At 36.1% G+C, this 23,133-nt stretch overlaps 1 protein-coding gene across 1 annotated transcript; it reads right to left on the reverse strand.

The window, feature by feature from the left end:
* Positions 1-1,223: 1,223 nt before the first annotated feature.
* NPFFR2 (neuropeptide FF receptor 2) lies at positions 1,224-22,026 on the reverse strand. The gene is given in 6 exon segments (XM_072744875.1): positions 1,224-1,512; positions 1,515-2,158; positions 7,674-7,773; positions 17,966-18,045; positions 18,778-18,953; positions 21,847-22,026. Coding segments are annotated over 6 exon segments (1,356 nt in total). The 3' UTR covers positions 1,224-1,336.
* Positions 22,027-23,133: the final 1,107 nt, after the last annotated feature.

Below are 23,133 nucleotides of genomic sequence, written 5' to 3' on the forward strand. Positions count from 1 at the left end.
CATATAGCTCAACTCAATTGAAAACTCAACAGTTATTTTCTCAAAGGGCTATTTAATGTTGAAAGGCTTTTAGCTTGAACCACATAAACGACTGGAAAAACACAATAGGTCTAAACCAAGAGATTTATTTTTGTTTGCCAAACTATTCATTTTATTATCAAATTTTCTAAGGACTAATCTCACTCTCGAATAAAAGCTAGCATTTACAGCTGTTATCATTACATAATTGAAACACAGCAGAATCCAAGGGTTTGGTTTGCAAGTCTCTTTATAACAGTGGCAATAATTTACAAATTCAGCAAGAGTGCCAGATTTAAATGCTGTGCCCAGCAGGAAATCTGGAATAATTGGTCCTGTTCTGTACAGACTTCATGTGAGTCTTTTTTTTTTTTTTCATGTGAGTCTTATAATGATTGTTGAACATCTTTGACTAAGCACTACAAAGTAGAGCTGTCACTCTTTTCCCTGTTGGAGATTCTATCAGAGAGGAGAGCAAATTGAGGTCTCAAGTTACCTCTGTGGGAAATATGAGTTCAGCAAAGGCATGAATTTTATTTATGAAAATATTTTTTAAGCATTTATTTATTCACTTAAGAGACAGAGATTGAGGGCATAAGCAGGGGGAGGAGCAGAAGAAGAGGGAGAAGCAGACTTCCTACTGAGCAGGGAGCCCAACTCAGGCTCAATCCCAGGACCCAAGATCATGACCTGAGCTGAAATCAAGAGTTGGACACTTAACTGACTGAGCCGGCCAGGCACCCTAACAATAAAAATATTAAAAAGCAAACAATGTTATGATTTCATCAATCTTAATTATATTCTTTAAAAGAAAAAAATTAACCTTCAAACAGAAAGAAATAGTGTTTATTTGCTATTACAGTTCTTATTTCTGAGAAAGCTAAGTATATTTTGAAAGCACAAATAATTCTGTAATCTGAAATTTCAACTCCAAAAGCAAAGCTGGAATTGATAAAATGTACTCTCATGCAAAGAATTGCCCATTTATCCCACTTGGGGAAAATGGATGTGTGTGTTGTGTATATTTGTATATCCATTAATACACATGCTTGACTAATACACAAATGGCTAAAATGGAAAAGGTCAAGCTTTGAAAATTGTTCTTAGAAAATGGATTTATCCAGGCAAATTTGTAGGTCAGTCTCTATATATTTTATATACCATAAGATTGAATACGAACATAAAACCAGTTTTTTCACTTCTGTTCAGAGAGGGCTTTCAGTATGTTTCCTTTAGAACATTCTCAGAAAGAACTGAAGTACAAACCTATAGAAAGCAAGAGCATTTCTATATATAACTCACAGTATAGTTAAAATCATCATACCAGCTCTTTTAAAACCTCATTGCTATGAGTGACTTCCCCTAATACGAACATCATCAATTCTTGTTTGGGTTTTTCCTCATGTGAATTTTGAATTGTAGGTCCCTGGGCTAACTGATGAGATGCACTTATGATCACATTGTTTTTAGTTCTTAGGGTGTAGGTTTTCTGGGCTTTGCTCTTTTTTGGCATACCTGGAGATGAAAAGCATCTTGGAAAGCATGATGAAAATTCTCATTGAAGAAACCATAAATGATGGGATTGATGCTACTGTTGCAAAACGCCAGCCAGTGTGCAAAAGGGTAGATGCAGATGTTGATGACCCGCAGTTCATTTAGAGATAGGTCAGCATAGTCTGACAGCATCATCAGTGTCCACAGAGGCAGCCAAGAGAGAACAAAAATCAGGGCCACGATCAGGAGCATCTTAATGACCTTCTGCTTTTTCTTGGACACCATGTGCCACTGCTCTTTGTTCTGTTTGCCTATGTGGGGCACCGTCATTTTGAAGAGTGAAATTCCAATCCTTCCATACATGATGACAATGAGGGACAGGGGAGCTAGGTAGATGTTGGCAAACAGCACAGTGGTGTAGATCTTCCTCATTTCTTGATTTGGCCAGTCTTCCTGGCACCAGTAGACTGGACTGGTTTTATTTTGGGAGTTGAGTCTCACTTGGTAATATTTTTCTTCTTGTACATGTAACATTATTGCAGATGGGGACATAATGACAATGGCCAGGACCCAGATGATTACAATAATGATAAAAGCTGTCTTGACAGTGAGCTTTGGCTTAAAAGGGTAGACAACACACCGGAACCTGCAATTAAAGGCAACTATCAGTGGAACACTGCCTTATAACTTCTAACCAAGTTGTGAATTAAATTTCATTCTCTCACATTCCCCTCAAAAACCTTGAAAGTTACGATTTGCAACAGAGAGGCATTCATTGGTATTTTTTGGTAACTGATATAAATTTCAACTCAAAGTATGATTATCTTTAATATTAATAATAATTATTATATTAATAATAATTAAAGTAACCATTAATATTATTAATATTAATAACAATAATTACTATTAATAATAAAAGTGACCATGGTATCTAGCATATATTGAACGTGAATATTTAGTATTCTGTCCCAGATTCTCTTTCATTGGTTTGCATTAATTTTCTCCTTAAGGTTCCCCACTTAAAAGAGGGCAAAATAGGCTTAGAAAGGGTAAAAAAAAATCTTTCCCACAAGTACACATGATTTTAACACAAGTAGTATATTTTGTTAAACTCTCCTTCATGACCTTCTATGCTCAGTCAGTTGAACATTAACAAGGATGACATAAACAGAAGCTTGAGCGATGACACAGAGGCACCCATCCAAACCACAGAATTATGAGAAATGCTTAAGCATTATTGTTTCAAGCCACTAAGTGTTTGGGTGGCTTGATTCACAGCTGTAATAGTCTGAGAGTTTCCATTATGAATTCTGATTACATGCCTTCCAGATGTTCTATGTCCTTTGGTGAGCATGGAAATTCAGTATCAGTATGTAGAATAACCTGATTTCATTTTACTGCAGTTTTGCTATTGTGAGTCTCGGTGTTATTATTCATACTCACTATGATAATTATAATGATACCATATACAACTGTATAATATTTTATATTTTTCAGAGTACTATCAATCACCTACTTAATCTTGGGTTGTTGTAATTATCCTGTAAAATGGAAATATGAAAATTACTACTTTCCAGATCTGAAGATAAGAAGAATTAAAGCTTTTTAGTGGCTTACCAGCAGCTCCATATTTATCTGACGTATCTTCATATACTAATTAACTTGAACGTTGATGGTTCTGTTGTTCTTTATTGCATATGTAAGGTCTGCTGCCTTAACCTCCAAGTTTTCTTTTAGTCTTCTAATTAATGAGTTCCCCATCTACTCACCCTTAAATTATAGATAACTTCATAGGCACAATTCTAGTTATTTTGCTCTTTTTGTAAGTCAACTATTGGGGCTTCACATATTTTTTTTTCATTTATTCAACAAATACATGTATTCAGAGAGGCAAAGATAAACATGTCAGAAAATGCTCTCTGCCAGGAAACAATGAAAATATTATGTAATTATGCTCAAGTCATGGTAGAGTTTAGACTTAGCCACTGCATTAGTCAGGGTTCTCTAGGGAAACAAAGCCAAAAGTATGTATAAATATATAGAAAGATATTTATTTTAAGGGATTGGCTTATGCAGCTATGGAAGTTGAGAAGTCCCAAGATCTGCAGTTGGCAAAATGGAGACCCAGGAGAGCCAATGGTATAGTTCCAGTTCAAATCTGAGGGCTTGAGAATAGGACAACCACTGATACACATTCCAATCCAAAAGCCATCAGGCTCCAACCCCAGAAATGCTAATTGTTGTAGTTTGAGTCTGAAGCAGAAAAAGACTCATGTCTCCGCTCAGCAGGAGGAGTTCTCTCTTACTTGCAGGAAGGTCAATCTTTTGTATTTGGGCCTTCAACTAATTGAGTAAGGACCACCCATGTTAGGGAGGGCAATCTTTTATTTAGTCTATTGATTCAAATGTTAATCTCATCAAACACACCTAGAATAATGTTTGACCAAATATCTAGGCATCCCATGCACAGTCCATTTCACACATAAAATTAATCACCACAACCAGTTAGGGAAAAAAATCCCAAGTATTCTATCTCAAGTCTTGTTCTGGACCAGTGAGCACCCAGAAGTGATGGGATTTGAAGAGTAACTAGAAGTTGAAGAGAGAAGGAAGGTTCAAGGATAAATCTTAAGATTTTCATTTAGATTGGGTTTGTGATCCTGACATTCACTGATGGGAAAATGAGAAAAGGAGCTTTTATTTATTTATTTTTTTTCCAAAGGTTTTCTTTTTTTTTTTTTTTTTTTAGTTTTTTAATTTATTTATTTATGATAGTCACACAGAGAGAGATAGAGAGGCAGAGACATAGGCAGAGGGAGAAGCAGGCTCCATGCACCGGGAGCCCGATGTGGGACTCGATCCCAGGTCTCCAGGATCACGCCCTGGGCCAAAGGCAGGAGCTAAACCGCTGTGCCACCCAGGGATCCCAGAAAATGAGCTTTTAAAGTTTTCTTTGTGGAGGACCGGTAGGAATGAAAGTTGAATTCTGGGCCGGTTTATTTTGAGGTGCTTTTTTTTGGATGTGCAGGTGAAGTTATTCAGGAGGTATTTTGAACATAAATATGAAATTTAGGAGAAAGAATCTAGAGAAATAGTTTTGGGAGATTTTTTGTAGTTTGGCTTCCTCTAAGAGCTAACCCTAAGAAAGGCATTTAGGTGCCAGTTTCTCAAATAGAGATGAAGGTATGATTTTAAAACAAGTTCAATTTGGGGCACCTGGGTGATTCAGTCAATTAAGCATCTGCCTTTGCCTCAGGTCATGATCTCAGGGTCCTGGGATCAAGCCCCATATCAGCTCCCTGCTCAGCAGTAGGTTTACTTCTCTCCCCCCCTCTGTAATCACTCAAATCTTTAAAAAAAAAAAAAAAAGTTCAAATTCTTTAACATACCTTCCAAAGGCCATTGAATATGGAATGGCCTTAGTAACACTTCTTTTTTTTTTTTTAAGATTTATTATTTATTCATGAGAGACACACAGAGAGAGGCAGAGACACAGGCAGAGGGAGAAGCAGGCTCCCTGCAGGGATCCCAGGGGATCCCAGGACCTGGGATCACGTCCTAAGCCAAAAGCAGATGCTCAACTACTGAGCCACCCAGGCGTCCCTGTGACTCAATTCTAATGAGTAGGATGCAGAAGGGACACTGTGTGACTTTCACTACCACTATCTCTTAGGACACACCTGTGAGAAGTTCAGCTACCTTGAAGCTGCCATGCTGTGGAGACCATATGGGGCCTGAGAAGCCCCAGTTCTTTGTCCTAGATGTTCAAGTCTTCTCAGTCTGGGCACCAAATAAGAGAAAGGCATCATTCCTGGCCTTGGAGCTGCCCCTTTAGTGCCAAGTGGAGCAGAGATGAGGTATATTTCTCCAATTAGTGAAGCTGCCCTCATCATAGATTTGAAAGCACCATGAGGCACTAAGTGGCTTGTTTGGGGAGGTGACTTGTTATACTGCAATAGATAACTGAAACTATAGAGAAATAATACACGGATGGGAAGGCAGGAAGCAAAGGCTGTGTCATATCATAGCAGGTGACCATATTTTCATCACTTTATAAAAGTCCTAAAACATGACAGATACGGATGACATTTTTTTTGGTAGGTCTATTTAATCCTAATCCTATTCCATTTTATTCAGAAATCCTAATGTTGTTATGTATCCTTTCTGTCAGTGTATTTATGCTTTTATAATATTAGTCTGCACCTAAAACATTTTAAATTCTATGTTATGGCACTTTATTATATGTATCATTCTACAGCTTTGAGATCATATGCTTTTGAAATTTATGCATCTTAGTATATACATTGATCTAGTTCCTTAATTTTAGCCACCATATAGTTAATAAATATAGTACAATATACTTATTATTTTAACCTTACTTTTTAAAATGAAATCTCTGTTTAAGAGGCATACTAGTAACAGTGAAAAAGAAATTCAGGGATATTTAATACTAAATGTAATGTGACAGTAAACCTGATAAGCTCAAGACTCAAGTAGAAAATGCAAAGGATATTAGTTTTTTAATTCATTGTAGAGATAACATAAATAATCGTAAAATTAAGGTATAGTATTACAAATTTATGACAAAATAGTAGCACCGTTACTAGTATAAAGTAAATATTAGTATGAATTAGTATGCAAAAAACTAATAGTAACAGGATGCAGTAAACTTGGAAATAATTAGCTGCCAAATTTCAATGTAAAAAAGGTATCTTTGGCATTTGGTGGTTAGCATATATTGTAAATTCTGTTCTCTTTACTTGGAAACCAAAATGCCAGATCTATAGGATGGGTTTTTAGAAATAGATTACTATTGAAAATAGAATCTGCCAAGTTGTTTTTTGATATCAACAGTTCTATTGCAATTTCACGTTTTTTCAACACACTCTATCCTGTGTGTTGTTGATTGCTTGTTTTTTGTCTTGTTTTGTTTTGTTTTGTTCCTTTTCTTCACTTGGGGATATAGCCTTCAGGTAATTGTCCAGTTTCCCTCTCAAATCTAATTGTCATCGCCACTGCTTTACATCCACTCCCATGTAGGTTGTTACAAAAGTTTAACTGTTCTTCCTTTCTCCAATCTTGCACAACTCCAAACCTTTTCTACCTGTTTTTCTAAAATGAAAATCTAGTCATTATTCCCTTGTATAAAAAAACTTCAGTAGCTCCCTGCTGTCTTCAAGACAAATGGAGGACAGGCCCACAAACAACCCATTTGCCTCTTTATGTGCCATTCCTCCCTCCCATGTTCTAGCTAGCCTGCCTCTCTGCATTTATCTTGACAAGTATCCTACTATTTCAAGAGATGCTCCCTCTGTTTCTTCCAAAATTTCTTGAGGGATCAGATATGACGTCTTCTGTGAACCCAACACTTTCTATCCTGAGAGGTAATTTGATCACTCTCTCCTTTTTACAATTGTTATATTAGTATTACTTGTAAGTATTTGTTAATGTGTCTATCTGCCTCTACCAGAGTGTGGACTCCTTTAGGTAGCACTTTGTCTAATTTGTTTTAGATGATATACAGCCCAGCACAGTACAGGCATACCTCAACACTATGTGAAGATGAATGTATTAGTAAATTCTCTCTTAAAATCTGGATGAAATTTGATTTATTTCACCACATTTCCACCATTGGAAAATTCAAGATCCTAGTGAAAACTAGTATAACTATGATGTTAAAGACTTTGTGTCCCCCCCCAAAATTCGTACCTGGAATAAGGGTTAGGGTTTTAATCCTGATTGCATGGTATTAGGAGGTAGGACCTTTTGGAGGCAATTAGGTTCAGATAAGATCAAGAGAGTGCGGTCCTTATTATGGGATTAGTGACCTTTTAAAAAGAGGAGACCAGAGCTCAAGGCTCCAAAGAGAAGATGGCCTTCTGCAGACCTGGAAAAAGTTTCTCACCAGACTCAGAGGCTACTAGTATCCTGACATTGAACTGCCCAGTCTCCAGAACTGTGAGAATTAAATTTCTGTGTTTCAGCCATGCAGTCTATCATATCTTGTTATAGCAGCCCAAACTAAGATATATATCATTCCTAATTATTTAATTTTAAAATATGAAAATTTTGGTAGTCTTATTAATCTTAAAAGAGTAGGATATCATATTTTGGACAGACATATCAGATTTAGTAGATTATACATTTTGGTGCTGACTTACCTATCCACAGCTATCGCGACTAAAGTAAAGACTAAAGCCGCAACTGGAATGCCCTGGATGAATCCACTGATCTTGCACATTGTGCTTCCAAAGGGCCATCCTGAAAGGGGTATGAAAGAATCTTTGAATGGATCATATATTTTTTAAAAATTTCATCAAAAATATGAACAGAAAAGCATGGATATCAAGACTGATAAAACTATTTCCTAAATGATATCCAGGGAACAATCAGTGTTTCCCATTATTTTCATTAATTTCTCCAGATCTCTTTTTAGCATATTAATAATAGTGTCAGAACTTATATAGTAGTATCTTTTAACTTATCTAATCCCCTAAACAGGCTTTTGAAGGCTTTATTCTCCTCCTCATGATATAGATTAGGCAGTAAATACAGAAATATCACATACCTTGCCACAGCTAGTTAGAGACATAATTAGGATTTCAACCCCAACCTAAACCATTAGCCCTTATGTAATAAATACCTTTAAATGAATAAGACAGGAAGAATATTGGTTTTATAACTTGGAAATATAGCCCATAAATTATGAGTAACAGGAGTTATATGTAGAATAAATAAAATTAGTATTTATTCATATAATGCAATGAGACAATTAACCCCAGAGGTACAGTGTTATAGAGTGAATGTTTGTGTCACCTCCTCACACACCAAATTCATAAATTGAAGCCTTATGCCCTAATATATTTGGAGGGAGGGCCTTTAGAAAGTATATATTTTAGATAATACTTTAGGGTGGTGCCCACATGATGAGATTAATGCTATTAAAAGAGGAGGAAAAGACAGAGCTTTCCTATGAACATGCAGCCTCTGATGTGGTAAGGAAATAAATGTCTGTTGTTTAAGCCACCTGCTCTATGGTATTTTGTTATAGTAGCCCAAGCTAACTAAAACATACTTTGAGAATAAAGAGCACTTTGCATGAACAAAAGTAGTCTATTTGAATTACTGTCTAATCAAACCTCATTTACTGTAATGTTTATAAAAGAAATAGAACAGGTTGATATAACCACCCATCTGCTATTACAGGAAAGTAATAATATTCTTTCACTAGCAACTATTCTAGTTTCACAAGACAAATTTTAAAAATCTGAGAAATATGCAACATTAATTTTTTTAAAAAAGATCATACAATTTATTTGTAAAAAAGATATTTACCTAATTTAAAATATTCCCAATATCTAAATAATCCAAGGATATATATATAAAAAAACCAAACATTTTGTCATCTATCCAGACCATTTTATTTTTAATTTTTTTAAAGGATTTTATTTATTTATTCACGAGAGACACAGAGAAAGAGAGGCAGAGACATAGGCAGAGAGAGAAGCAGTCTCCATGCAGGGAGCCCAATGAGGGACTTGATCCTGGGACCCCAGGATCACACACTGGGCCGAAGGCAGGCTCTCAACTACTGAGCCACCCAGGCATCCCTATCCAGACCATTTTAATATGGATGCTTGAGTGACTGTACCTAATAAAAACCAAGAGAGTGCATGTTTTCCCAGTCCTAAAATTTATTTGGCTGTTATAATATTAAACAAAGAGACAAAAAGGAGTGTGCATAGCCTTTGGTCAAAAATAAAGAATAAGTTTATGACTCATCTCATCTCCTCACTTAAATTCCACTGAAGTGAAAGCACTAGGGAAAAGAGAACTCAAATAGAATATAAAGCTGGGAAAATAACACAACTGGCTGAATTATGAGTAAATGTAACCAGATGCCATTTGGTGTTCCCCTGGCCAGTGAAAGGATTACTCTTTCAGGAGGTGGAAGCAAAGGGCCTCTAGACTCTGAGTGATCAGGTGCAGGTGGAGTGGATATCACAAGGGTTAAGTAAAAGTATATGCTCTGCATGTAATACCATTGCCCAGAGACCCACTGAGCTCTGGAATGCAGACTGTATTATGATTCCTGTGGCAATAGATCAGAGACTTTTACTTCCGGGGAATGTGATCTTTCCAAGAAAGATCTGCACTGATGTGCAGAATTTGACAGTTGTGAATTTCCCGATGAATGGCCCAGATTAATGATACAGAGAGTGGGGCTAACCTGAAACCTAAGGCACGCAGAGATCCAAGGCAGCCATACCATGTCTCACTCTGAAACACAAACAGCTAAGTAGCAATTGAAATAAGGGAAACGTCAAATACAGAAGCGACTAAAATGAATAGGAAAAACAAAACTTGGATGCCTGAGTGACTCAGTGGCTCAGTATCTGCCTCCGGCTCAGGGCATGATCCTGGGATCTGGGATTGAGTCCCACATCAGGTTCCTTGTAGGGGGCCTGCTTCTCCCCCTGCCTGTGTCTCTGCCTCTCTCTCTCTCTCTCTCTCTCTCTCTCTGTGTCTCTCATGAATAAATAAATAAAAACTTTAAGACAAAAAAAAAAAGAGAAAAGAAAGTTAAGAGAAAACAAATATAAATCAGGTAGGTGAAAATGAAAAAAAATATTATAAACCTCTAGCCAGATGTATCAACAAAAAAGAAAGGACACAAAATTCCAAATGAAAGAGAAAAAAAACCAACACCACAGAAATATAAAAAATTAGAAAATTATGAAAAGCTATATGACAACAAATTAGACAAACTACAAGAAATGGATAAATTCCTAGAAACATATAACCTACCAAAACCAAAACAGGAAGAAATAGAAAATTTGAACAGAATTAGTAATCACAAACTCCCAACAGAAGTCCAGGACCAAATATTTACTCTCCTCAAACTATTCCAAAAAATAGAGAAGGAAGGAAACCTTCCAAATTCATTGTATGGGGCCAGCATTACCCTAATGCCAAAACCAGATAAAGACACTATTAGAGAGAGAGAGAGAGAGAGAGACAGAACCACAAGCCAATATCTCTGATGAACACAGATGCAAAAATCCTCAACAAAATACTAGTAAATGGAATCTAACAATACATAAAAAAAATTATCCACTACAATTAAGTGGGATTTATTCCTAAATTGCAAGAGTGGTTCAATATTCACAAATCAATCAATGTGGTATATCACATCAACAAGAGAAAGGATAAAAACCATATGTTCATTTTGATTCTGGCAGAAAAAGCATCTGACAAGATTCAACATCCATTCATGATAAATACCTTCAACAAAGTAGGGTTTAGAGGGAATATACTTCAACATAATAAAGACCATATATGAAAAGCCCACAGCTGATATCATCCTTAATGAGGAAAACTAAGAGTTCTTCTCCTAAGATCAGGAATAAGAGAAAGAGGTCCACTCTCATCACTTTTATTATTTTATTTTTATTCAGCATAGTACCATAAGTCCTAGCCAGAGCAATCAGACAACAAACAGAAATAAAATAAAATCAGTAAGGAAGAAAGAAGTAAAACTGTCACTATTTGCAGATGACCTGATACTCTATACTGAAAATCTGACTCTGCCAAAAAAACTGCTAGAACTGATACACAAATTCAGTAAATGATATAAAATCAATGTACAGATATCTTTTGCATTTCTATACACTAGTAATGAAACTGCAGAAAGAGAAATTAAGAAAACAATCCCATTTACAATTGTATCAAAAATAAGATTACCTAGGAAGAACTCTAACTGAAAAGGTTAAAGACCTACACTCTAAAAACTATAAAACACTGATGAAATAAATTGAAGAGGACACAAAGAAATGAAAAGACATTCCCTGCTTATGGATAGAAGGACAAATATTGTTTTTTTTTATTTTTTTAAGGATGAATATTGTTAAAATGTCTATACTCTGAATCCCTATCAAAATATAAACAAGCATTTTTTCACAGAACTAGAACAAATAATCCTAAAATTTGTATGGAACCACAAAGGACCTCAAATAACCAATCTTGAAAAAGAAAAGCAGAACTGGAGGCATCACAATTCTGGACTTCAAATTATATTATAAAGCTGTAGTAAGCAAAACGGTATTGTACTAGCACAAAAATAGGCACATAGTTCAATGAAACAAAATAGAAAATCCAAAAATAAACCCACAACTATATGGTCAATTAATCTACAACCAAGCAGGAAAGAATATCCAGTGGGAACAAAGTCTTTTCAACAAAGTGTATTGGGAAAACTGGACCATTTTCTTATGCCATATACAAAAATAAATTTGAAATGGATTAAAGACCTGAAACCATAAAAATCCTATAGAGAAAACAGACAGTAACTTCTCTGACATTATAGCAACTTTTTTCTGGATATGTCTCCGGAAGCAAAAGAATAAAAGCAAACACTATTGGAATTTTATCAAAATAAACTTTGCATGGTGAAGGAAACAATCAACAAAACTAAAAGGCAACCTATGAGATTAGAGAAGATATATAAAGAACTTAAACAACTCAATATCCAAATCCAAATAATCATATTAAAAAATGGGCAGAAGATATGAACAAACATTTCTCCAATGACAACATACAGGTGACCAATAGATGTATAAAAAGATGCTCATCAGCACTTGCCATCAGGGAAACAGCTCAAGTGTCCATTGACTGGTAAATAGGTAAAGGAGATTTTGTGTGTGTGTGTGTGTGTGTGTGTGTGTGTGTGTGTGTGGTGTAAGATATTATTTGGCCACACACACACAAAAAATAAAAGAATGAAATCTTACCATTTGCAACTACATGGGTGGACCAAGAGAGTATAGTGCTAAGTGAAGTAAGTCCATCAGAAAAAGATGAATACCCATACAATTTCGTGCCTATGTGAAATTTTTTTTAAAGATTTTTATTTACTTATTCATGAGAGACACACACACACACACACAGAGAGAGAGAGAGAGAGAGAGAGAGAGAGAGGCAGAGGGAGAAGCAGGATCCATGCAGGAAGCCCGACCTGGGACTCGATTCTGGGACTCCAGATCACTCCCTGGGCTGAAGGCAGGTGCTAAACTGCTGAGCCACCCAGGGATCTCCATGCCTATGTGAAACTTAAGAAACAAAACAAACTAGCAGAGGAAAAAGGAGAGAGGCAAAACAAGAAACAGACTCTTCACTAATGGTTACCAGAGGGTAGGTGGGTAGGAGGATGGGTTAAATAGGTTATGGAGACTAAGGAGTGCGCTTGGCATGATGAGCACCAGGTAATGTATGTAAAATTTTTTAATAAATTTATTTTTTATTGGTGTTCAATTTGCCAACATATAAAATAACACCCATTGCTCATCCCATCAAGTGCCCCCCTCAGTGCCTGTCACCCAGTCACCCCCATCCCCCGCCCTCCTCCCTAGTTCATTTCCCAGAGTTAGGAGTCTCTCATGTTCTGTCTCCCTTTCTGATATTTCCCACTCATTTTTTCTTTCCCTTTTATTCCCTTTCACTATTTTTTATATTCCCCAAACGAATGAGACCATACAATGTTTGTCCTTCTCCAATTGACTTACTTCACTTAGCATAGTACCCTCCAGTTCCATCCACGTGGAAGCAAAGTGGGTATTTGTCATTTCTAATGGCTGAGTAATATTCCATTGTAATGTATGTAATTTTCGAATCACTATACTGTACATTTGAAAGTAATATAACACTTAGCTGGAATTAAAATAAAAAGATAAACCTCAGAGATATAACACATTGTATTGATGAAATGTTCATGATAGTTTAAGAAACACACAGAAAATAAAAATAGCTCAAAGAATTTAAAATATGACAACAGAAATGTAGACTTCAATATAATATCTGGAAAGAAAATTAAGAAAATCTTTGAAAATAGAACAATAAGGAACAGAAAATGAAAAAGATATTTAAAAAGTCAATCTAAAGCCTCCAATATCTGGCTAGCATGAATTGAAAAAAATAAAATGAAGAGAATTATACAAGAAAATTCCCAAAAATTAAGTGGCATTCTATTCTTGATTGAAAGGATCTGGTTTGTTTCCAACACAATAAATGAAAAATAAAAAGACTTATCCAAAGTATAATTGCCTAAAATTCAGAGCACTATAGATAAAGAGAAGCCCTGAGAGTTTTCAGGAAAAACAAAACAAAACAAAATGCAAATCAGGATAAAAGAAACAGGAGTCTAATGTTAATAGATTTTTCAGCAGTAATATCAGGTTTCTCTGTAGTAACAATAAAGACATTTCCGTTAAAATTTTAAGGGGAAAAATGTCCAGCCTTGAATACTTTATACCGCTATCTATAATCAAATATTAAGGCAGAGTAAAGATAATTGCAGACTAGATCTCAAGTGATTTTATTTATTTTTTATTTATTTATTTATTTATTTATTTATTTATTTATTTATGTCAAGTAAGCCTTTATATTTTTGATCTTTTACAATGCAGATATTTTTAATGGATGACAATATATCTGCATCATAAACTTGCCTTTAGACAAGTGATTTTTTAAATATTAATGCACACTTTCTCAGGTAAGCGTTAGAGAAATAAACCATAAAAGAATATATAGGCTTCAAAAATGGGATTGAGCATGAAGAGAGGTGAAGAGAATTGCTAGAGTCTCAGTGAAGGGACATCCCAGAGCAACAGCTCCATGCCTGAAGAGCAAGATGTCTGAATAGAAGTAAAAGGTTAAAGAGCACCAGGAGGGAAGATCTCCAGAAAAAAAAAAAAAAAAAAAAAGATGCAATCTGCAGGTTGCCTGATATATTTGAAGGTATTTACAAGAACTTAACGCATCTGGAAGAGAATTTGAGGATATATGACTTATAAATAGTACATACTCCAAACTAAGCAAATCAAAATATGATGCTTTTATTAAATCCAAGAAAACATTTCATAAGAAAGAAATTGATATCCTACCACTCTACCTGCCTCAGTAGGGCTAATATGCATATAATAATAGGAATGTTTACTCTGCATACTGACTTAACTGGAAATTATAATTACATTGGGAAAATGAGAGGAAGCAAATAATGTGAAGGTGTATTTGTATGTCTATATAAATGCATCTGATTGCCTTTCTACACAATTCCAGCCAATCCTGTTTTCTCAACTCCACTTTTGGCAGTATCTGACAGTTGCTATGGATTTATGTTCTTTTGTTCTATGTCATTTCAGTGGAGTCTGGTAAGGGAAACTACCTCTTGCGGTAGGAGATATTTAGTACAACTAAAGTGCATCTCCCACAGTGTGAACAAAAAACATTACAATGGAAACATGTTGCTTAGAAATATGAGAGTAACTACCAAAGATGAAGGCAAGATGCTGAATGTGACTGCCTCCTGTGAATGGGAAGGGTAATAATGTGTATGGAGAAGTTGAGATAATACTTTCATTATAAATATTTATGGGGGGGGGGAACTGAGAACATTTCTTACTGGGAACATTTCTCTTCTCAATGTTCTCTTACTGAGAACATTTCTCATATTCTTGAGAGCAATAACAATAATTCGAATCATTTTTTTCATTTCTTTTGCTTAATAGGGTACCTTAAAAATGTACATTTTTGATAATTTTTTAAAAATGCTAGACCTCACAAAAAATGCAGAATCTATGAGTACACATGCTAGAAGAGGCACTCTAAGACTCTCCCTGGCTCCCACTCCATAGAAAAGAAGGAAAAAGAAGTCAACTCTAAAGAGAAACCTCTTATTCTTCACTAAACACATCCTGAATACTATGAAAAGCTAAGAACTATGATAGGGCTCATGCTGTTCTAAATATTTTTGATATCATTTCTTCTCCTAAAATGTTTTTAAATTAAATTAATTAAATTAAATTAAATTAACATATCCTGTATTATTAGCTTCAGAGGTAAAATTTAGTGATTCATTGGTTGCATACAACACCCAGTGCTCATTACTTCAAGTGCCCTCCTTAATGCCAATCACCCAGTTACCCCATCCCCCCACCCACCTCCTATCATTTTTTCTTATACTGATTTGGAATATATCTTGAATACTGTTCATTAATTAATACAACAAACACTTCTTAAGAAGGTACTTATGTACCAATATTGTTCTGGGAGCTGGAGATACACTGCCCCTGCACTTCTAGAGTATATAATGTAGTAATGCAAGCCAGAAGGACTGTAGGCTAGTACTCTAACAGCTACAATGTGAAGTTACTAATGTTGCATATGTACATTACCACTGACAAACTACCACTTTTTGAGAAATCAGGGACTGCTGCTCCATCTTCCCTCAAAAGCTATTGGAAATCTCCCTAGCTAACCACAAGAGTGAAGACATTGTATCACTGGAAACCAGACTTACCAGTTTCTTGAGCTTTACAGTGTATAATATTACCAATAATATTCCTACCACATTATATGTGCCCTGAACTATATCAAGAAAATTCAAAGTCTTCAGTAAGAAATGATAGATCTGATTCTCTGATGACCTGCAGTGAATTCTCTGTAAAAATGAATCTCTACTCTTCATCTCTGTCACTTGCTTTATTTTTACCCCTACTTCTTATTATTCTCCACTACTTATGCTATATCTATTGGTTTATTGTCTCTCTCCTCTCTTAGAATGTAGAAGCTGTGAGGGCAGTTACCTGGAGCAGTTCTTGGAATTCCATAAATATTTGCAAATGCATAGATGGACCTGCCAGGTGCAGGGATAGGGGACAGACATTTCCTCCCGTTATCCTTGCATTGCACTAATCGACATACTTGCTATAATATTGTCCAGCAGCGTGATAGGCATACAAAATATGCCAACCAATAAATCGCTTATTGCCAGATTCAAGATAAAGTGATTAGTGACTGAGTTCATATGTTTGTTCTTCATTACAGTAAAGCACACCACCGTATTTCCCACCATACACAGGAAGAAGATCAGAAAGTAGGAAATAATGAAGATTGCTGCCACTTGAGGCTGGTGAAGACAGTAGTCCACATAGGCAATGTTGATATCTGAGTATAGGTGATACTTGGTTCATTGATACTACAAATGTCATGCCAGTTTTCTGAAGAGTTCGAGTCCCATTTCTCACTCATGACGGACCTGAATGAAAGAGAAGTAGAAAAGAAAAAAATATAATTAGAAGCCAATAGAACATAAGTTCTATATCTGAGTTTAAGAGGAACACTTTTAAAATGCTAAGGGATTTTGATGGTCCTTCTATAATCATTAATGTTTCATGGAACTGAGTTATAAATAAAGCATTCAAATTATTAGGGTCTTAACCAGGAGGGTTTGAAATTTCCACTTTAGTATTATTTTTTATATCCTCAATATCCTCTGTGTATTCACTTTATTATACCTCCTATCCATTTGCAAAGTTTCAAGGGAAATTCTGTTAGATAAACCTTTTAAAACTCCCCTTTCTCCTGTCTTCAGGTATCATAAACTGTCAAAACCAACTTGTTCCTTTAAGGCTTACATGTTTTTAGCTTTCCTGGCAATTTAAACAAGATGAGGTGTCTGTGTCTTCAAAACTGCCTTTGAAATAAGCTTCTTGTAGACTCCTTATTCTGCTTTGACTCAATTAACTGAATATTCTCTTTATATATGAACAGGTAGCCACTATGCTGTGAATTTCTTAAAACAAGTCCATGCTACTTGCTTTAGTTTCACTTAACATAATTGCATTCACATAGTATGTATTCGATAAATATTTTTATTTAGAATCTATATACCTTCATGAAGACATTTCAGCCAACCTTGTGTGTCAGAGGTCCTCAAGAACATGCCTAGGTTTGGTGGTTTACTGGAAAGATTCAGAGGTTTAGCATATAGTGTATTCACAGCTAATATTTATTATAGCAAAAGGATACAAAGAAAAATTGGCAAATAATAAGACACAAAAGGTAAAATCTGCAGGAAACCAGTCACTAGCTTCTAAGAGTCTCTCTCACTGGAGTCACACAGTGGGTTAATTCTTCCAGCAATGAGTTTGACAACATTTGTGAAGTGCTGTCTACCAGGAAAGCTCCTTAGAAACTCAGTGCCCTAAGATTTTAATTGGAAAATGGTCACATGATACCTTCCTCCTGCCAGTATCAAAATTTCAAACCCCCAGATGGAAAGTAGGTGTGCAGTATGAACAACGTTGTTTGTCCAGACTAGGTATAATGAGCTGTTCTTATCACTTATGGACACTTTATATCAATATAGGGAACCTTTTCTGATTTAAGCTCCCAGGCTCCAACCAAGGGCAAACCTTGCAAGTAGTCCTTAATGAAGATAGCAGGCTCAGGCCCGCTTGTTAACTCTTTTCTGCATACCTTGTAAATTGATTGGACAGAAGGTTATATGTGCCCTTAACAGAAAGTGAATTTGACAGTAGACTTACACAGTTGAGCTCCCACAAAAATCTTCACTTTTTGGCAGTGGTTTCAATTAAGAATCTGTAAAGACTCTAACCTATGGAGTTTAAACATGCTGCTTCACTCCTATCACCTAAAGAATCAGCTGTCTGAGAGAAGAGTCTATATTCTTCATTCCTATATCAAATAGTTATTAAAGTGACCAAGTCTGCAATAAATTGTCACCCATCGTGAGCTATGCCAGACACATAGCTCACTGCCAGACACACGCAAGTGAACTATGACCACCACTCCCCATTTTGGTTATCCATTTCTCCTTGGACTTTGTCCTGTTGCCTCTATTACTATGGTGTTATTATTAATTTTACTGCGTTCTTCATTTTTTCCTTTTCTTTTCCCTATGTACCCATATGAAGACTTAAGGACAAGAAGGTGGCAGTATTTACTTCCTTCTATGTTGGATGATCTAAACTAAACTCTGATGATTATTCCTAAAAGTTATTACAGTGATTAAGTAACTAATTTATGAAACTTATTGCTAAAATAATTGAAAAGGAGAGCAAGGGAAAATGGGAAGGATAGAAATGTTATAAATGCACATGCTTAAACTGGAGGTGAATCATTAGCCATCGTTATAAGACAGTAATAATGCCTAATATTTCAATTTTCAAAGCACTTTCAAATATATCACAATATATTTGAAATATATTTGACGTCAGCATTTTTTTATTTTTATTTTTTATTATTTTTTACTTTTTTTTGGACATCAGCATTATGGAGGCATAAGATGTCCCTCCTTTTGCATGCCCTCTTGACAATGAAAATTCAACATCTGTCTGCGAACAGAAGTGTTTCTGTGGGAGCTGTGGGATCCAGCACCCACAGCTGTGGAGGAGAAGTCCTACTCACCTGTGTACTGGGTAAGAGACGGACAGACCTCCTATGGCTGTGAAACCAGCAGAAGCCCATGAGCTGGCCCCAGTCCCTTCCACCACTGTGCAGTAAAACCTGGCCAGGGCTGAATTAGGAAGATGAGTGAGCCTTTGTAGAAATCCAGGTTTCCTGAGGAGAGATTCCAGCACTCTCTTGGAGCAAAACAAGCAAAAAACAGAAATGAATCTGGAGTCATTGGAGAGGGGAGGAGGAACTTTGCCAGTGCCACTCTCTCAGATCTGGTCCTGGCTAATAGCCAATATTGGCGAAAAAATTGTTGGACGTCTTTTCACTGGAAAAAGACTGGGTTCCCATTAACTTGTAATCTGAAAAAAAGAAGAAACACATGGCCTTGAATAGTACTGTTGTTACTAATGCATGGTGTGTCAAATGTTGCATAAGTCTCTGTCAAAGCTAAATCATATACTAGAGGGTCTGTGATTTCATTGCTAAAATTAAGTGAAAACCAGACTTATGCAAATGATGCCCCTCCAGATAAGACAATGCATTTAAAGCTGAGTTGAACCTGATTGATAGAAAACGTGTTAAAATTGGTTATCCAGAGGAGGAAGAGAATTGGACTTTAGAAACATTGCACATTCAATTAAATGTCTCCATCAAATTATACAAAAAGTTTCAAATAACTGTGCACAATTGAAGATAAACAGTAATCGAGATTGCAAAAGGACACCAAATACCTTTATACATACAGTTCATACAGTCGCTATGAAGTGTTTTATTCCCTCCTCCCCCCACCACTGGGCCTTCAAATCAAATCTTGGTGATTATCACAGCATTAGAAGCATATTCCTTACTGAAAATATTAAAGGAAATGGAGTAAGACAAAAAATAACAATGAGAAATGTGTGGCAAAGAAATACTAACTGAGGTCAGAAAGAATTTGGGGAAGACGTTAAAGCAGCCAGCCAGTAATTCTTTTCTGCCCCAGACATAGGAGAATACCCCCCAGGAAAAGAAAGGAAGACTGATGATTCAGACTAATGTTCTTGTGGACATAACAACTGTACATCAAGGTAGGGTCATGATATTTGCTAGCATGATAAGCCTTCACCTATTTAAATTTTTAATAGGATAGTCCTTGATAAATATTGCTCATAGTAAATAAGCACAGAATCTATGGATTTATGAAGTGTGACTCCCTAGAAAATGTCATATAAACCAGAATACAAAATGAAGACATTTCATGGACAGAACACTCACCTTGCTGTTAGGTTATACAACTAAACCTCACTTGGAGACCTCATCTTATACTCTGAGCCAGAGTGAACATCAGATGTTTTAGGAAGAGGGATCCTAAAAAGCCACCCTCAATGTCCCATACCTTCTTTGATTAAGCTCTTTGATTGCCTATATCTTTGAAGTTATTAGTAAAGCATGAAAATGAGTAAGATCTCTGACTTTAAAAAAGTAATTCAGGTTTTAGAGATAAAATCCAATAGGCATGGATAATTAGTCTTTCATAATCTTATGTCTGGAAATATATAATCTTTTAGTCTATCTCCTACCAATCTTTTTACTATACATATATACCATATATATAGTATGTATATATATATATATATATATATATATATAAATACACACACACACACACATATATATATTAAAGATTTTATTTATTTATTCATGAGAGACTGAGAAAGGCAGAGACATAGGCAGAGGAAGAAGCAGGCTCCATGAAGGGAGCCCAATGTGGGAATCGATTGTAGGATCTTGGGATCACGCCCTGAACCAAGGCAGATGCTCAACCACTGAACCATTCAGGTGCCTCTTTTTATTTTATATTTTGGATAAATACCCTGGAAAGAAAAATAATACTATTTTAAAGGAGGTAGCATATACCATTGGGGTGAGAACTGTTTCATTTAGAAAAATACTTTGAGGAATTGCCTTTATATGAGAAGGAGACCACCACCATATAACCTTATCCTCTAGGGCATAATAAATGAGTAGAATATCCAAAATACTTTATGATATTTGAATTATTGTCTTAATTATTTTATTATCTTTGGGTCTTTTGATATCTATTCTGTGCTGATCACTATATGAATTGCTTTATTTGTGTTGACCTGTTTAATCTTCCAGTATGAAGTAGCTGCTAAAAGCATCCCAATTTAGTACATAAAGAAGATAGGATAGGAGATGTTAAGTAACCTGATCCAGGCTCCACAACTGACAACTGGAAGAAACAAGAAACACATAAAGAGGTCTCTTTCCTAAGGTTACAAAAGTACGCAACATAGCTGAGGGTGGGCAACTTGAGAGTTAGAATCTGACCAGAATGAAGTTCCAAGAGATGAATATGGCCAAGGGACTTCTAGAATCCATGCCTACAGTTTAATTTCAGACTAACTCTTGTACTGCACAGAAAACTACTCCCTGCCTACAACGCAAAACTGTCAGCAAGAGTCCACTAAGCACAGGCTGCCTTTGTGGGAGATATTTTTTAAATATCAAGGGAAGTGTTTTAACATTTGGGTTAGTATAAGGCAGAGAGAAAAGAACAACTATAAAGATCGCATTATATAGATCTAGAGAATTCCTAGAGATACTGTGGAAGGGGAATAGACAGATGGATGCTGGATCCTCCAAAGCACATAAGACAGTTTGTGTGTAATGGTTACAGTGAACAGGCAGGACTTGTCTGATGCAATTTAAAGCAACTATATTCATATTCTGCTGATCCTTTAATTTTATTATTTGTGGCCAATTTCGTCCTTGATCCCAGGTGAAATTTGAAAGTTTTATTACTTTTCTAATCACTTTCTGATAATAAAAACAGTATAGTAATTAATATGTCTAAGTAAGCATAATAAACAAAATTTTAAATTTCTACCAAGGATGCCTCCTTGTCTTTTCTTCTTTGCCGACTTGCTCTGCAGTATCTCCACCCCTATCTTGTCATTCTCAGTTCCCATCCTTGCCAGCATTGTGAGTGGACAAGGAAAGGGTGGTGGAAAGGGGCAGGGAAAGCCCAGGGTTGTTATGAGGTGTTTTGGGGCTAAAAAGAATTTTAAAGCTGACCTTCGTTTTTGTGGGCACTTTCCTGGGCTCTTTAGACATGTAGACGATTGCTGTGGATCTCTTATCAATAGTTCTCTCCACGTGAGGACATTCATCCCTGGCTGCTGGCTCTTTCCTTGGCCTCGAGAAATCCAGTTGCTCACCTTGCCAGTTGCTCACCTTGTCTGTGTTAACCACCATGCAGGTGTGCGGATTACCTGGCCCGAGGTTAACATTCGCATATCTTTTGTCCAGAAAGACTCTTAGAGAGTAGGCTGGCCAGTGTCACCAACTCTGTGTCAATCTGCTGTGAGAGTACTATGCCAGCCAGCCAGAAACTGGCACTTCGGAGTCTCGTGTGTGAGGCAGACACAAGTTCACTGTATCCTCTGAAATATTACGTTCACGTGTTCAACTGTCTGCTCATCTCTGTCAGTCCCTCTTCTCAGCAGGAGCTGGGGGCAATCCCCCCCCCCCACCTCTCCATCTGGTAAGCAGGTGATTCACCGTACGTACCTCAGCAAACCTCTCTCGATCCTTTTCTACTCTGTAATTCTGGGCCTTTTAATTTCTTCAACCTGAGGATAAATGTTGCTTGGTACCTTCTTTTACAAGTCTGTACAGTGGTCCCACATAATTGTCTTGAGGTTTTAGCTGAAAGTAAAACTAGATAATTTTTCTTCCTTTTTTTTTTTTTAAGATTTTATTTTTAAATAACCTCTACCCAGTATGGGGCTCAAACTCACAACCCTGATACCAAGAGTTGTGTACTTTACTGACTGAACCCACCAGGCATCCCAAGAATAGTCTCATTTTAATATTCCCTTACATAATTATCAGATAGTTAAACCCTAAAGACATGAGGTTCTGGGAATATCCTAGCAAGCAACACTCATGTTCGAAATTGGAATTATAAAAAAAAAAGTTTATTTTTGTCAGTTAAAAATATACTACAAGTTTTTGTTCAGCTCAAAAAGTGCTCTTTCCAAGAATAAATTTTCTTTGGTAAATTGATCTGTTACAAGACATACTACAATTTATTCAACCTATCACCTGGTGTTGGACGATTAAAAATTTTCCAACTTTTCTGGTGTTAAAGTAGTATTTTGATATTTCATCACTTATTAGAGTTTTCTAGAATATTCTTAAGATGGGAATCAAAAATCATAATCGTTTTTCTGCTCTTGACAGATATTACTTATTGTCAAAATGCTGATCTTCACAATTTTAGTGGTGCTTAAAAATGTTCCTTTTTGGGGGGTGCCTGAGTGGCTTAGCTAAATGTCTGACTCTTCATTTTAGCTCAGG

This window comes from Vulpes vulpes, chromosome 2 (genome assembly GCF_048418805.1).
Source record: "Vulpes vulpes isolate BD-2025 chromosome 2, VulVul3, whole genome shotgun sequence".
Classification (NCBI taxonomy): Eukaryota; Metazoa; Chordata; class Mammalia; order Carnivora; family Canidae; genus Vulpes; species Vulpes vulpes.